This window comes from Pelecanus crispus, chromosome 3 (assembly GCF_030463565.1).
Source record: "Pelecanus crispus isolate bPelCri1 chromosome 3, bPelCri1.pri, whole genome shotgun sequence".
In the NCBI taxonomy this organism is placed as follows: Eukaryota; Metazoa; Chordata; class Aves; order Pelecaniformes; family Pelecanidae; genus Pelecanus; species Pelecanus crispus.
Genome location: NC_134645.1, coordinates 107,604,328 through 107,621,902, shown reverse-complemented (window position 1 = coordinate 107,621,902; position 17,575 = coordinate 107,604,328). Strand labels below are relative to the sequence as shown.

The following is a 17,575-nucleotide window of genomic DNA, read 5'->3' as shown; positions in this document are numbered from 1 at the left end:
TATATCAGTTTCACTAAAAGGCTCACACTTGGAAATAGATGTATTAATGTAGGAGAGAAAATTTTTTTTGACACCTTCATCTAGTTAAGTCTGGTGTACACCTACTCCAAAGTTATGCTTTTTCATTGAACCTATGGCCATTATGGGTCCCTTCCTATTCAATCTGTGAGGTATGTCCTTCATCTAAAATAGCATACTTTATTCCACAAAGCTGTGTCTATACTAAACATTGCATGCTGAAATCCAAAATGTCTAAATCCCTTTTGGTTCTGATCCAATGAGAGTGAACAAAGCCCAAGCAGTGATTTAGCTGATCAGCCTCTAGTGGACTGCTTTAGGATGAGATGAAGCACTGTTTTGACTTTGCTGACTATTTGACAGATCTCCATCAAGTATAACTGGAGTTTAGACCATATGTGCAAATCAAATTTCATCCTAAGTGTCTGCAATGCCAGAACTGTCTTCCGTTCCAGCCCTACTTGTGTTACAAAAAAGGTCCAGCAAACTTATTAAGAAAATATTATACAGAAGCTATGCTACTACATTTCACTCACATGATGTCTTGAAAGGTAGAAATATGAGTATTATTAACAAAAATCATAATGGTCTAGTAAGTATACACAAGACACAGAAAGCAACACAGACAGAATTTTTAAAAAATAAACTGTGCTTGCTTTTGCTCAATATACGTATTTTTTTCTACTGTCAGTTGTACATATAAAGAATTCTGTTAGAATTTATGTATTTAAATTCAAACTGAGGATGAACATATACTGTAGTGATTTATATATAACATGATTTTCCCAGTAGTCTTGTAAGTACATCTTGCACATTATATTAAAAAATACAGACTTCTTTGTTTGTTTTTGAAATGTATTTAAGACTGTACAGAGTCAAGACCACCTTGGAAGTCTTGCACAAGATTTTAGGACACTGGAAGTTTAAAATCTCACCCTTACACTGCAACAATAGCTTTCTCATATAATTGTTTTAGTTATACTTCATGTCCTAAATTATACTGCTTAATTACGAAACAAATACATGAGCCTATTTCAGAGCAAGAGGGAACTTAACCAGTATTTCTTTGTTTCATAATTGGGACCTTAATAATATTAATTCTAAACTGTGTGAATCCTTTGTCAATGATGCCATATCCCCCTAAAATTAAAGACACTGTTCCAGCAAATGAAAAATAAGAAGTTTAAATTTAAAATTTAAATATGCACTTTTACATATGGCACAAAAATGTTTTAACACTGTGGGAAGGACAAAAGAGCATACAAAACTGTGCTTTCAAGACACCATGGGAAATTACCCTTTCAGGGAGTTTGTAGTGTATTTGTATGATCTAGATGGCACAGGATGTACAAATGAGTCAATTCTAAATTCACAATGACCTTTTCCTCCACTCTATTCAATCTATACTGAGACTTATGAAATAGCAAGAATTGAGTAAATCACTAGAATGAGCCTGTACATTGCCAATAATACACAAAAGTTTAGTGAAAGTAGTTCTTAGATCTACGTATTTTTGGTGATCAAGATGTCTGCAACCCAAAACTCTGTGGTACAGTAAGAGAGGATATGTTCTACATATAAAAATCAATACTGTGGCAGCACTCTGGTAATGTCTGTAGGGACGAGATATATGGTGCTCAGCAAGAGCTTTCTTCCCCAGTCAGAGCATAGTGTTAGACTGCAGGTGTTGTAGATGTCAGACGTGCTGACAAACATCCTATTACTTGTGGGAGAATGGTCTGATCAGCCACTCAGAGAGAGAGCAGCCCTGTCTGTAATGAAGCTTTGAAGAAACAGGCTATTTATGGACACACTTTCTAAAAAACACTCTAATATTAAACAATGTAATACAATAATGCCATCTAACTGGAGCAAACTTGGCTACTGAAATAAAGGTTCTGAATCCATTGCAGGTTATTATACGTGCATAAGCTACTTACATGGAAGTAAGAATCTGAGAAAGACAGGGATGTCACTAATGGATCAGATCTGAGCTACCACAAACTTTGACCCGATCCATAAATCAGCAAGATAACCTCATTAAAAAAAAAAAAAACAACCAAAAAAACCAAACCCATATGCTACTTAGTAAGACGGCTCTTTTAGCTCATATTGCAAGAATTATCTTAAAAGAAATGATCTCAAAATCAACCTTAACAGTATGTGGATTCCCTAGCTGTGAACTGGGGAAAGTTTTCCTGAGTATGAATGTTCTCCTGAAGTTCCCTAGCTATGTGCTTTGAAAGGCAGTAAATCAGAAATACCATTTTATGACAACATATTAAGGTATAGTTGAACTTTAAGACCTGAAGGCTCAGCCCTATAAAACTATCTGTGAAGTTTCCCTCCACCCCTTTAATTCCAATGTCTTCAACTATGGCAACTGCAGTGAATAAATTTTTTTGTAAAGAAGAAGGAAGTTGTTATGCCCAAACAAATACTTAATATCTATGTGTTGTACTGTGAAGAAAGTACATTCTTCAGGAAAAAAAAAAAAAAGACCAAACCCTGTAATTGGGACACACTCTTTATTTACCAGGTCATTATACTTAGAAGTACTGCAGTGCGTGGCATATCTTCTATACAACAATCCACAATCAGTCAGGAAAATATTGTACAAAACTAGGTGTCATTGCTGAAACAACATAAAATCTTGCCCTTCTATAGACACTGGAGTTGAAAACTGGAGCCCCTGCATCTAGCGATGTTACCATAAAATAGCGAAAGCAGCAGGAAATCCAAGGCAGTAAGTCTTACAAAAAAACCTGCAGACTGGAGAATTAATTGAAACAGCAAGGGGTAGAGGCATGCTTAGAACATGCTGAAAATACTATACTAACAGAAAGAAAGAGATAAAAGATCAGTGAGACCTCAGAAGAACAGTCCAAAGTAACTGATTCTAAAAAGTTGAGAAACTGCCTAACAGAACAACTAAAACAATGTAGAATTACCAAGAATTGCAGCATATACTTGACAGAGTCAGAAGAGCACCATAAAGTTGTATTTGCAAGTACTAAAAGCCTAATAAATGACTCTGTAGGATGCTGATCGGAAGCTACAATAGTGGGACCCAGAGGAAACACATAAATGTTAAGGGAAGAAAACCAAGGCTTCAAAATAAGCAGAGCATTAACAGAAATACCTTTGAGCAGGAGAAGAAGCAAGCTTAACTTAGACATTTTTGTTGCTCAGAAAAAGGCAAATAAATGTTAGAAAAACATTTAACTAACAACAATCTTGATATGGAACTATGCTACTGTTGCCATAGAAATTTGTTTTCATTTTGAATTGGCATTAAAAATCTCCCCCACCAGCACCACAATGCAAAATTTGGAAAATGTTATGTGTCAATATTTTTTTTTAATACATACTTTAAAGTATTCCTACACATTATGTTCCACTTTTTGTTCAAGGGCTCTTCTTTAACTAGACTATCTTCTTTAAACTGCACTGAATGTTATGTTAAGAGGAAACATTGTCTCATGTTGTAAAATGCTATGTATAAACTAACCTGATGAAAGGACAAAAATTCACTGCTAGAGTAAGTCAAAACTAATTTAAAATACACAGTAACAACGTGTCATGAACTGTCTACCTTCTTGGAAAAGAAAACCAAACACAGACCCTAAGCATTCTGATAAATATTTTCAAATCTGAAGGGCAAAAGACTAGGTTCCTCAATGTAATCTTAAAATCAGACCTTCAATATACAGTTTAGTTTTCAAGAGTTCTGTTATTCATAACTCCAACAAAAGTCAGGGGTGAAAATCTGCACAACTTAAAGAATATCTTAAAATCAATTCTTTATTTTGGAAACCTGGAAATTATTTTTGTAATTGATTTTTTTAAAGTTCACAGGTTTCAAAATGTTAGCAAGATATTATTCTTTAGAAAGAAGTAGGAAAAAACTTCCATTACAGTCAGATAGTCTGTAAAGTATTTTCCTTCGTATCTTTTATTTTCCAAAAGGATATGTGTTAACTCTAGGTTCGGTTATTTGGGGATAGAAGTCCCAGTATCAGTTTTGCACTGATACATACTGATAAAGATGATGTAGACTTTATGTGAAAGCAACTTAAGGATACTGTAAGCCTTAAACATGTTTGATTTTAAGACTTCACATTCAGAATCATCATGGTCTTAAAGCAAATGCACATCTTCCCAAGATACATGAAGTTAAGAAAATAATCTTCCCTTGTTGCACTGCTAGACAAATCCAAGATTAATAAAAAGACAATTCATTCCTTATTGCCCATCCTGTCCGGAAATGAAAGACTTAAAGCTCCACCTCTTTTTCTTACATTGTGATTATCAGTATGGCTGTTAACATATCTTCTTACCTTCCACCCAGCTGGATGTAATAGTGAGGATTTTTTTCTGGGTGAAAGCTCCAAGCCTTGTACTCATACCTCTTCATTTTGAACGTAACAAAAGAATTTACCTGTCCGGGTGTGCAATTCCTTCAGTGTATTCTTGTGACTGAGGAACTATCAACCTGCCCACAGATTACTACTTAAGAGTGCCTTTTCAAGTCCAGCGAACAGAGTAATAAGTTAATCCACACCAATTTCATTAAGCTCTGCCCTTCTAATATCCTAAATCCATTGAGAAAGATATATTGTATAGAACAGATAGAACTTTTCTGTTATTATCGTAGACTGGGTTTTAGTGTTTTTCGCAAGTCTGAGCCTCCACAGAAAACATACTGTACAGTTTAATAAATAGCACTGCACAGTCAGTACCAATTTTCATATTATTATGGTTAAACTTTCTTGCAATCAGCAAGGAGATTACTACCTTCATTTTACTATAAATATGAAAAACAATATTAATTAAAATTCTTGAAAAGTCAAGGGAAGAAAAATAAAAATGAAAAATCAATGAAACAGTTTTGAATAAAGAAACCATTAAGATGCTAGGACTCTCTTCTATTAGTAGTAAGTTCACTTTTTTTCTTTTGATGCACACTTAAATTTTTTCTTGTAAAATTATACTGCCATTTCTAGAATAAAAGAGACTACATATTACTGAATATAAATTTGAGTAGATGCATTTGTCAGATATTTTTCATCTTTTAATGCTTGTCCATATTTAAAAATGCAAAGTGATTTAATACTTTCTATAAAATTTAATGACTTTAAAGTCAAGGGTCATTCAGTGACAAATAGTCACTTCTAACTGCTATACTAAATAAAATATAACAGTTCAATTTGAAACTAAAAAAATCCTTTCTCTTGAGAGAGAAGGCCTGTTACATTAAAATGTTCCGCAACGTGATAGTTTTGTACTTTTGCCTGTTTTTCCTGAATACATACCTTTATTAAGGCACTGAATCTACTTTAAGAAAAACTGAACTCAACTGATTTTGCAAAGAAATAGTGTTTACAATGCAACAATATGCCATGAAAGCATGCAGCAAAACGATCTTTTCTGCAGCTAAACATTTGCATTAATTTATGGTGAGATAAAAAACATTCTTTCCTTAACTACGTTAAAGAATTCAAGAATACAGTCGTCCAAAAACTTGCATAGGAAGTACATGTTTTGTAATTAGTAAAGTACATATAGATTGTATGTTCTTCAACTTAATGTAACTCATTTTTCAGCATTTCACCACAGAAAACTAAAATATAAGTGAAAGATTTTTTTACTTCTTTTTTTTTTTTTTCCTACAGGTAGGGTATCTCTGTCCTTTATTGAAGAAGTAAATTGATTTTACAGAAACACAAATAAAAATGCATCTCAGTGCACTGCAGTGTAATAAGAATACTTAATTATGACTACTATTCTATACATAATTATTCATAGTTATGTATTTAGAATCATTATTGGAAAACAGTGGATTGAAAAAAGAAATGAGATAGGTAGTAAAACACCTAACAAGATCAGACTAAGTACTTAGATGTATGTCTGGTTTTTATGCTAAGATTCAACAATAAGTACCAAGATACAACTTGAAATATCCACTATCAACTCATTTAGCAATGTGTGATTTTGCATATGATTTTATGTATTTCATTAGAAAATTTATTTATAACTTGGAAACTTTAATTGAGACCTATCACTTTGAGTGGACATTTTCACAGATATTACTAATTTGTATTTTTTTTTCTAGTGCCCAATATATTTTCTTAACATCTCTACCCTGGTCATTTTTGTGTTGAAATAAACATACACACTTGCACGTGCTCATGCATTCATGTAAATATGTATGAAGTAATTTTAAGACAGATCTCAAATTCTACGGTTTGAATTGAGACAAAGAGAAAAAGCATACCTTTTCTGGATCAGTTGTTGTAATGACCCACACGCAGTGTGCATTGTCTTCATATTGAACTGGATAATTTGGTGATGTAATAATCCCACTTGGTCCACGTAAGTTAGAACCACATGTTCTAGCTAAAATGGTAAACAACAAATCAGATAGCTTTTGATCAGTTTCTGTGTTTAAAATAAACATTACAAAATTGCCATAGCATTAATTACAACTTGCTGTGAAAGTATTATTATGCTGATATATTCTATAACAATCTGCCTTTGAAGATGTTTGAGCCAGTCAAAAAAAAAGAAAAATGACCTACAGAGGAAGGAAACCAGCACTTTTCAGTTAACCAGCCCAGCATTTACATTACTTTATTCTTTCTTTATATAAGTTAATTTCTCAGAATTATCATATCAATATTCTGTTTAAAGAGAGATTTATCCTCTCCAAGTGGATGGAAAGAAGCTTTCTGTGTATGAATGTAAGAATGGCCAGTATGTGCTCTCCATGATTTCTCCATGTTTGAGGAGAAAAGAAGAAACATGTATCACAATGTTTCCCTCTATGTAACAGCATACCCTTAACCTAAACTTGAACTTCTGTGGTGTCTTAGCTCTTTACACCAGAGGAAATAAAATTAGAAAGAAAAAAATATAAAATGGTTCTAGGCAGTAGCCTGACTTTTGTAAAGCACAGATTCAGTTGTGAAACCATTGCAATCCCTCTGTCACATTCAGCAAATCTAGATAGTTAATATTTTGAAAATAGATTACTTTCAAAATTAAGTTATTTTCCAAAGAGCATTAGGGATAGATTTTCTAAAATATTCAAACTTCTTAAAACATTTCAGTATCTCGAAGTATTCAAAAATATTTAGACATATAATTTCCTGTGATATCAGATGGAGTTATAGAACTCAGAACATTTCAACATTCCACTGTCAGGTTTATGGTACTACAGGACCTTGGCAACATGCTAAAATGGAGAGTCTAGATCATACCATTCCTAAGTATTTAGATACCCTGTATCTTCAAATATCTGAATCTCAGAACTTATCTACATAATTTCCATTAACTGTAATTTAGATTCTTCAGTTACTTAAGTTTCAGTACTGGCAAGAGGAATGACTACATGCCTTAAAAATTTGGTCATTCTTTTTCTGAATATTGGATTAAAGTACTCAACATATTTCTGGTACTTTGGAAAATTTTAGTTTTTGTCTTTCCCTATGGCTGCCTCCATTCTGAAGAATGAAATACAAGCATTTCTTTACCTCACAAACTTGCTGGGATGAAGCTTGATCTTCTGCATTAATAGAAGTATGACTAGTACAAATAGGAAATGAGGAAACTAGAGGAAAATTACTTTCAGATTTTCTATCCTTCCATCACAATTTGCTACCAGCACTTGGTACTTTGTTACTATGTTAGAGACTAGACTTTGAGAACTAACTATAAGTCCATCTCTGGAGTGATTCACCTAGGACTCAGTTTTCTGTGAAAATTTCTATGTGATAGAAACTGTCTTAATATACTCCCATGAGTTTCACTTAAGTCTCAGACACATCACATGGAAATCTTCCTTAACAATCTCAGTAGAAGCCAAAAAGAATCCTCATGCAAATAGATAATTCTGCCAAAGCATCACTATTATTAACAAGCTGTCTGTGCTTAACATAGAAAAAAAAGAACTAATCACATTTAAGAGATTAAGATGCCACTGCATGCTGCCTACTAGCCATACAGAAAACTTGGCATATTGCTGCTGTATCAAACAAAATATATTCTTTAATTGCCAGAATAACAAGAGCAGATTCATGAGATCTGAAATAGAGGACATTCTCATTCCAGTAACTGGTAGAAGCACCATACTTCCAGCACAACAGCTAGCAGACAAATAGTATTTATTAATTTATTTTCAATTCATCCTGCACAAGGTCTGCTACAGTAGGAACTAATCCAGAGGTGCAACTTTGTAGCAATAAGCTTTTGAATACAGTTTGTACCTTCTCTAGCTACCCACAAAGAAGAAAGTCTGGTGAATGCCTCCCTTTCAGAGCTTTTTTCAGTCAAGCTGTTATTCTCTTATCCTTCTCCTATTTGAATTTTGGGTGAAAGAAAAAGAAAGCAGGGGAAAAAAAATGCAAGCAAGAACTACAATTGAAGTTCTGCCCAGACATCTGTTTAGGAAATGGACCTACTGCAAAACATTGCACAAAAATTGTCAGATAGCCTTATGTATCACTTACAGAAAACAAGAATGAATTTCTGTAAGGTTTTTGTGTGGAATTCAAGAAAACTGAGAACATTTATATTAGCACCATTCAGTTCCTGAGGGCACTAAACAGGCCTAAAGTGCCCTGACCAGTCACACCTGGGGCCCCCCACCACTCCTTGTCTGTGCGCCCAGGGGATGCATTTCAGGGTGGGATTAGACTATCAGTCTCTGCCTGAGCAATGCTTCAGGAACAGCTGCCCACATTTCCACAACAGCCGTGCCTGTGCCTGCTTACAGACTTTGCTGATCCTGACCCCCATCCAGGCGGATGTCTCAGCCCAACTGTGGCCTGTCCCCATCCCCAGGGAGATGCCCAGTGTCCAAGGCTGGGGCTGCCCCTGGTCTGCCCTGCTGCTCTCAGGTCCCCAGGAGACCCCCAGCCCCTGCTGTGCCCTTACAAGTAAGGTTGTTACACGGGCAGTCTTTAATGTAAATAATGAAGGAACCTGCCAACAGTAAGATAGTTCCTGTGACTATTCATCAGCTTCATAAATTCTGAACTTTTTTAGTCACCATTCTGGGGTAAATGCAAAGTTCAGCTTCTTCAGTAAGTCTCATGGGGTTGAAGACATTAAGTTCACAGTAGTTCCATGTGGTTTATCAGCTTTTCCACTTTCAGTTGATGATCGTTTACAAAATGTGATAAACAGTTCTTTGTACTGTGTATTTTATTATTAAATGCTTGGTATGAGCACCATGAATACAGGCATCTTGAAGGTCATTAAAGGCATTGGGAACAATATGGACTACAAATCAAAGTTGTATCTTTCACTTCCCACCATCCACAAACGTGCACCATGTGCAATGTCATAATATTGAACCAGAATTATACACTATTCAGCCCAAACACAGTTAATGTGTGTTGAGAAAAAAAAAATAACTTTTAGAGACTGGCTGACTCAACCCCTCAGACTGTTGTGAAATTTTAGCTCCAATTTTGGAAGTGTGTTTGAGGAAAGTAACTTGTTTTTCCACCTGATGTTTTAATGGAAGTATAGGACTAATTTATCCTATTTTGTTAGAAGTTTACTGAAGGGAGTAAAGCATAATAGAGATATTTGCAGATAAGAAATTGGAAGGAACAGAAAACATTAGTAATAACACACAGATAATTCAGCAGCAAATTGCCCCTTTCTGCTGAGCATTACTTTTACCATGCATACATTACTTCAGCTCATTTCTACAATGTATTCCCAAACAACAGTAAATTCAGGAGATGAAAAAAAACACCAAACAAGAGTGAGCAGTGGAGTTGCATGGACACGTTATTCTGCAGCAGTGTGAAACCAAGTACTGAGAGAGTATATTTAGATTTTTTCATTTAGGTACACTAAGCTACAGACACACTGAACTCAAGAGGCACTTATGAATCACAGTTGCTTTGCTGCTGTGGAAAGAGGAGGAGGTATGATTTTTATTTATTTCTTTTTTTCTATGTTTTAGACTGTCCAGTCTTTGCATGGATGTGCCTATGTAATATTACCCATGTTACATACAGCTTGTAATAATTTATCCAAGAGTTGCCTTTATAGACTTTTTTATTAAGTCTGACTGGAATGGAGTTAACTTTCTTCATAGCAACTTGTATGGTGCTGTGGTTTAGATTTGTAACTAGAATAGTGCTGATAACACACCAGTGTTTTGTCTGTTGCTGAGCAGTGCTTGCACAGCATCAAGGCCACCTCCATTTCTCACATTGCCCTGACAGCAAGTAGGCTGGGGGCGGGCAAGAATTTGGGAGGGAATACAGCCAGGACAGCTGATGCCAACTGACCAAAGGGATATCCCATATTATATGACAACATGGTCAGCGACAAAAGCTCAGGGAAAGGCAGAGGAAGTGGGCACATTCATGGTGACAGGTTTGTCTTCCCAAGTAACCACCACTTGTGCTGAGACACTGCTTTCCAGGAAATGGCTAAACATCTGCCCACTAATTGGAAGCAGTAAATAAAATCCTTGTTTTGCTTTGTTTGCATGCACAGCTTTGCTTCATTTATTAAACTCTCTTGATGTCCACCCATGAGCTTTCAGCTTTTGCTCTGCCAGCTCTCCCCTCACTCCCACTGGGGGTGAGTGAGTGAGTGGCTGGGTGGGTGTTTAGCTGCTAGCTGGGGTCAACCCACCACAACTGTTTAGAATCTTTAATGAAGAAAGCTTGATTTACAAGTATATCACATATGTAATTATACAAGTTAAAAAATCTATTCTGGCAACAGGAGAAAAGTATTTTTCTTTTGGTAGTATGACATAACTAGATAATGAAACCTTTTTTTTATAAGTATATGAGTTTTATATAAGTGAGATTATACTTTAGCTCATTCTTGAACAAGCAAAAGTTTAGGTCCAGGTGTTGCAAATCCTTCTCTCCACAGACTCTCTATCATTTTCTGCCCTGATAACTGGCATTCAGCATAAGATTTTGTGAGTACAAGAAGTATCTCTTTGACCTACCTCAAAATGCCAAATAATGTATACCAAACAATTTATATGTTTCTGTTTGTTTGTTTGTTTGTTTGTTTTTTAAATTAATGGTGGTGTTTTTTCTTGTTTTCCAGTGCCTGTCCTGGCTAGGTTGTCTGGTTCTAGGAGGACATAAGGCAAGCATATTTCTAGCGTTAAGACTTTCATTAACATGTACAATCCAAATGTGCAAACCAAACAAATTTTTCAGCTGAGAAAAAGGAAAAGTTCTGTACATGTATTTTTCCTATATAGCTCAGTTCTGGAGTACTTTGACAGCATTTACATATTTTTCTGTGCTTTTGTTACAGGCAATAGATTGCAATGGAAAAACATAAAATCAAACAAAAAGCCACCTCCCCTGCCTCTTCCTTAAAACTTATTCATTGGTTCAGACCATAATAAGAAAACATCTAGAAAAGAAGGATAGGTCATTTGTAAGGTTGACCAAAATAGGTGAAAGAGAAGGGAATTTAGTGAAAAATGAGGACTATGTAAATATCTGGGACTGACAGGAACACAATATGATTGTGAGGACCTCCTATTTAGGAATTTAATTAGAAAAGTTTAACCTAAACCCAACTAACTAGTTCTACTTAAAATACGTTTAACATGACAAAAAGAAGATTAAGTGAAATGAAAACTATTAAAGGGAAATTAGGTCCTTAACTTGATACTTTTTCTGCATCTTTGCTTGCGTGCTTCAAGCTACAGAAGGCTCTTTGGCTATATATAATCTCATATGTATGTATACACACATATATATATGACATATAAATTATATATGATACGTTTTTTTGCATTGTTTTGAACATCATTTCATTGCATTTCTAAACAGAAATTATAAATTACCCTTCCAAACTTCAGGAAAAATTCCGAAGACTAGTACCTACCTCTGCAAATTGGCCTGTGGTCACTCCAGGCAGCCAGTGTATCTGTCACTCTCTGACAAGTGATGCTCTTAGAACCTTGCAGCACGTAATTATCTTCACAAGAAAACTGTACACTCGCACCCACCCTAGGAGAAAAATGGAAGGAAGAACAAAAGATTCAAAATATGTTTTAAGTATCACACACACCCCCAAATAAATGTAAATGTCACCAAATGACAATATTTCTAGGCCCAAACAAAGAAATTAAGGTGGGAAATTGTACTACATCATTACTATATTAATAAAAAACAACTTATACCTTAGGAAACTATTTAGTTTGCCCACCTTTTAAAGAAGTAAGGCCAGGAATATAGAGCAACTGTGATACTAAGTTTCACCCTTTAAACTATGACTGCAATGAATGCATAGAGAGATACATTTTTTATGAAAATATATAAGCACCATTCTTTCAGGCAGCAAAATTTACTTCAAAATAATTTCAACCTCTCCATATTCTCTTAAATGAGAGAATAAGCAGTTAGATACGGTAATTTGTCAACATGTACAACCAGGAAATACTAATTTTAGTAAACTCTAATAATTCCTTAAATATTCCTGACCTTGTTAAAATTTCCTGTTAAAAATTATGCTAAATGATAGCTTTTGTGAGGACTGAAATACGACTGTTGCATTTGTAACTTTGAAATGTGTCTCTTTGGAATGATTTATAAATTTATTCTTTTTTTTTTTTTTTACAGATAATCTCTTTCTGAACAATGCTGACCAATATTTATGTAGAATTAAAAAACTATATATAGTTACTGTGTATCTCAAAGAGAGCTTTCCTAAACACTATTTACATTTCTGCTTCCATTTATTATTTGTGACATTCTTTGTTCCCCATCATAATCAACTGGTTTTGTTGTTAGCTTTCTTGCACTTTTAAATCCATAACTGATAGTCCCATGTTGTGAACTAAGTGATCTTGATGAAGCAGATTTCTCAGTTTGGTCTTTCTAAGTCATTGAGTCCTAAACACCAGGGGATTGCTAGATGGCAGTCAGAGAGCTCAGTGGCTAAAATTGTGCTGTGGAGAATAGCAAATATAATCTCATTCACTAATGCCCAACTCATTCCTACCCTTCAAGAAAATTATTCTGTTAGTTTCTCAGAGGATTTCACAAAGACAAACTATATTATTTATCATTATTATGATGTACGTCTATAGTTCTTTCACAAAATTTTAATAGGATTCTTTTTATTTTTAAATTTTAAATTTTGAATTGATGCTCCAAATCACATACTTATTAAAAAAAACAAAAAAATCTAGCAAAAACGTAAAATTAAAGAGCAAGGTAGGAACACGAAGTAATTAAAAGCTCCTACTTGTTAGAATTCGAGCTGGAGAGAAACATGAATGCCAGCTATAGGCATTGAAAAGTACAATCTTTTGAAAGTCATTTCAAGAATTCTAATTAAACTTCAGGTAGGCTACAGAAGAGCAGTCATAGGTTTTACCAGAATGACTGAGATAGTTCTGGACATGGTTTATGTGTGGCTACACTATATGCTAAGCCTGCTTAAATATCAGATAAGATCCATCCTTTTTGAAGCACCTGTGGTGAGAAATTAGGTTTATGCCACGAGTCTGATAACTGATACTTTCAAGAAAATAATTTTGATGTAATTTAAATTTTGTTGAGGCTTACCAAAAAAAGGAAAAAGGAACTGAAAAGTTCAAAATGCTGCCAAATGGAGATACAGACTGCCACAGTATAATATTGTATTGGGTTTGCGTAGCAAGGTTTTTTTAGCAGGGAAGCTACAGGGGTGGCTTCTGTGAGAACCTCCTAGAAGCTCCCCTATGTCCAATGCCAGCCGGCTCCAAGACAGACCCACCACCAGTCAAGGCCGAGCCCATCAGCGACGGTGGCAATGCCTCTGTATTAACATAGTTAAGAAGGGGAAAAAGTTGCTGTGCAACAGGAACTGCAGCAGTCAGAAGACAGGAGTGAGAATATGTGAAACAACTCTGCATACACCAAGCTCAGTGAAGAAGGAGGGGGAGGAGGTGCTCCAGGCACCAGAGCAGAGATTCCCCTGCAGACCCGGGGGAAGACCATGGTGATGCAGGCTGTCCATCTGCAGCCCATGGAGGCTAATGGTGGAGCACATATCCACCTGCAGCCCATGGAGGACCCCAAGCCAGAGGAAGTGTATGTGCCCAAAGGAGGCTGTGACCCTGTGGGAAGCCCACACTGGAGCGGGCTCCTCGCAGGACCTGTGACCCCATGGAGAGAGGAGCCCACGCTGGAGCAGGTTTTCTGGCAGGACTTGTGATCCTGCGGGGGACCCACGCTGGAGCAGTCTGCTCCTGAAGGACTGCACCTGATGGAAGGGACCCATGCTGGAGCAGTTTGTGAAGAACCGTAGCCCATGGCAAGGACCCATGTTGGAGAAGTTTGTGGAGGACTGTCTCCAGTGGGAGGGACCCCACGCTGCAGCAGGGCAAGAATGTGAGGAGTCCTCCCCCTGAGGATTTAGTAGCAGCAGAGACAACGTGTGATGAACTGACCGCAACCCCCATTCCCTGTCCCCTTGCACCGCTTGGGGGACGGACGTAGAGAAAATCAGGAGTGCAGTTAAGCCTGGGAAGAAGAGAAGGGTGGAGGCAGGGTGTTTTAAGACTTGATTTTTATCTCTCATTACCCTACTGTGATTGGCAATAAATTAAGCTAATTTCTCGAAGTCAAGTCTGTTTTGCCCATGCTGGTAATTGTTGAGTGATCTCTCCCTGTCCTTATCTTGACCCACGAGCTTTTTGTTGTATTTTCTCTCCCCTGTCCAGCTGAGGAGGGCGAGTGATAGAGCAGCTCTGGTGGGCACCTGGCATCCAGACAGGGTCAACCCACTACATATTCAAATATATGTATATATCTCTCTATATATTTGTTATATAATACATACATTGCAGATATCTGAATCAAACCATGTAACTTTAGATGTTTAAGAGAACAGTGGATACTGAGAAGTCTTAGGTGAGCTGAGTCACTAGAGTATTTTCTGCATCCAGACAATCAGATCTATCTCAACAAGTATCTTAGGAGAGGGGACGACCTGGGCCACACAGTCTACAATAAAAGTCCTTCTCTTCTAGGCAGCATCCAAATTGTTGAGTCTCTCCATTGATTTTGTTTGACATTTTTCTATTAAAAAACGGGGCATCCTTTTAAAGCCATATTTAACTTATTTGATCTGTGATTTCAAAGGAAATTATTATTTCACTTAATTTCCAACTGTTAACAATGAATGTTTTTAATTCCTTTTTTTCACATCTTTACCTCTCTAGTCACTGAGCAAATCTGTGGGCTCCGGAAGTGTTTTGTTTTGTTTTGTTAACTCTCTATGTAAACTTTCAACAGGGGGCAGAAATTAGTTTCCCCTTTTTTTCTATTTTCAATCTGAACTACAGCAAAGCAAAATTTGTGCTTTTATAAACAAGGCTAAAATTTGACTCAAAGAAGCCATTTTTTAAAAGAAAAAAAAATCTGTAAGAAATACCAGGTGTAAGAAAGTTCATTTAATTTTAAAAAGCTGTTTTGAAAATTGAAAAGCTATTTTTGTTACTAGTGTCAGTGGAGTTGTGGAGAATGATTGTATTTTCACAGTACCACACATACAACGTAATATTTAAGGAGAGATGAAATGTTACTGCTTATATCCATTTTAGTTTTCATTTAAACAATCTACTGTTTTGAGATCTCACGTAAAAATAAAATGTGATATTGACCCCAAAATTATATTGATTATATTCTCATTCATCTAACAAAGTCTGAGTTGCCATTTCTCCCTCAAAATGAATCCAAATATCCACTGGATTTTTTTTGAAATCACTGAAAATCACCTCCCCTACTTCCTGAACTGAACACAGTAAAAGCATGGCAGGAGGACAGAATGAAAAGGTTAAGATTTCAATACCTTTTTGTTTGCTTTATGATATTAGAATGAATGCCATTATTATGCTGAAAATGATGAAACCCTTTTCAAAGAACTTGTCATCACTGAATCAGTTGGGTCTCAGTCTGTCTTGAAAATAAACCCTCTGCCTTTCCATCAATCCCACTCACAACATGTCTTTCAGTAGACTGGAAAATATTTTGAATAATGTGCATTTTCACATGTTTTAGTTCAGATTAATATCTACAGTTGTCATTCTCCTGACAAGCACAGTAACTTCTTCTGCTGTCTATGCTTGCCTCTTAGAAAAGAACATTGCCTTTCTTTTACTCTCCACATTATTTTCACTATGTTGGAGAAATGCAAGCAACAGCAAATATTATTTACCCTTCTCTTATGGAAGCGCTTGATTTGTCATTTCAGAGGAAGAAAAACTAAATTCCAGCCAAATTTTCTATTTAAATATCATACTAGATAGAGATAGCTGAACTTTAAGATAGCTAAGATATGTTTTAAGTAGATATAAAAAAAGTTTACAGTACGTGAAAAACAGTTGCTGTTGCATAATCAGTTTTCAGATAACAGGTAAGGTTTAGGAGGAAAATAAAATTTTATTGTTTCTCTCAAATGATGTTCAGAATTGGAGGCCCAAAGCACGCACACAAATAATAAGTGATCAAAGTATATTAATGTTTTATTTGTCATACCTTATATGATGTTGCTTGTGCTATTTTTGAACAACTTAGGCATTCATTTATCCCCATGAACAGTAAGATACATTAAATGAAATTAAAACATTATCAGAGGCTGAATGGGGTAAAGTAAGGAGGGGAATAGCCTTGCTCTGTCAATTGAGTAAGCATTGTTTGTAAGTAAGCTCCAGACATTTAAGATACCTTCAACCCACATTCATTCATAAGAGACTGTGTTCAAAATACAGTTACGTATGTTTTACAAGGTTCTTTAACATTAGATTGCCTCAGATATCTTAAAATAGACTTTGAGCTTTAAGGTTCTTTTGGGCTTTCCCTCTTCTTGAGGTTTTCATGCACTGCTGGGAATTTCATTGTTGGGCTCTCCCATGTTGGTGCTCACGTTTGGATCTTTGGACCTGTTTCACCAAAATCATTTTAGATCCCTTTCTCTTTCAAATTACAGACTACAGTCTACAGGGGAAAAGAAGTAATTCTCTCTCTTAGCCTCTTCCATCTTACCAGTGCTCTTAGACCTGCCAGTCAAAGTGCATGTGCTGTTGTTTCTTAACAATTTTTCATGTCACTGACTTGAACCATAACTAGATGAGAGTCTGCTTGGCCCACAGTGTATCATGAACACATAAAATCTGTACAAGAATCATAGATTCACAGAATAAATTCAATTGGATGAGGATGTCATCTAGACCAATGCCCCACTCCAAACAAGTCCAGTTGGAACAGAGAGCTCAGGGCACTGTTCAGGTGAGCTCTGAATGCCTCCCTGGCTGGAGATTCCACAAGCTCTCTGGGAGACTTGCTCTAGTGTTTGACCATCCTCACAGTAAAAACATTTTTTTTTTTTTTTCAATCCTGAATGTAGTAGCAATTTATCATGTTCCAACTTATGTCCATTGCCTCTAGTCTTGTCACTGTCCACCTCTGAGAAGAGCCTGGCTTTCTCTTCTCTACACTCTCTTGTTTAGTATCTGTAGACTGCAACAAGGTCCTTCAGATTCTCTTAAGGCTGAGCA

General features: G+C 36.0%; 1 protein-coding gene across 1 annotated transcript in view; it reads right to left on the bottom strand.

Annotated features, from left to right (window-relative positions):
• Window positions 1–17,575, bottom strand: part of CSMD1 (CUB and Sushi multiple domains 1) — a 1,273,929-nt gene that overhangs the window by 412,662 nt on the left and 843,692 nt on the right. The window contains exons 9-10 of the mRNA XM_075708500.1: window positions 11,914–12,038; window positions 6,296–6,417 (exon numbers count right to left, since the gene is read on the bottom strand). Of these exons, the coding sequence (XP_075564615.1) occupies window positions 6,296–6,417; window positions 11,914–12,038 (247 nt within the window). The remainder of the gene's footprint in view (window positions 1–6,295; window positions 6,418–11,913; window positions 12,039–17,575) is intronic.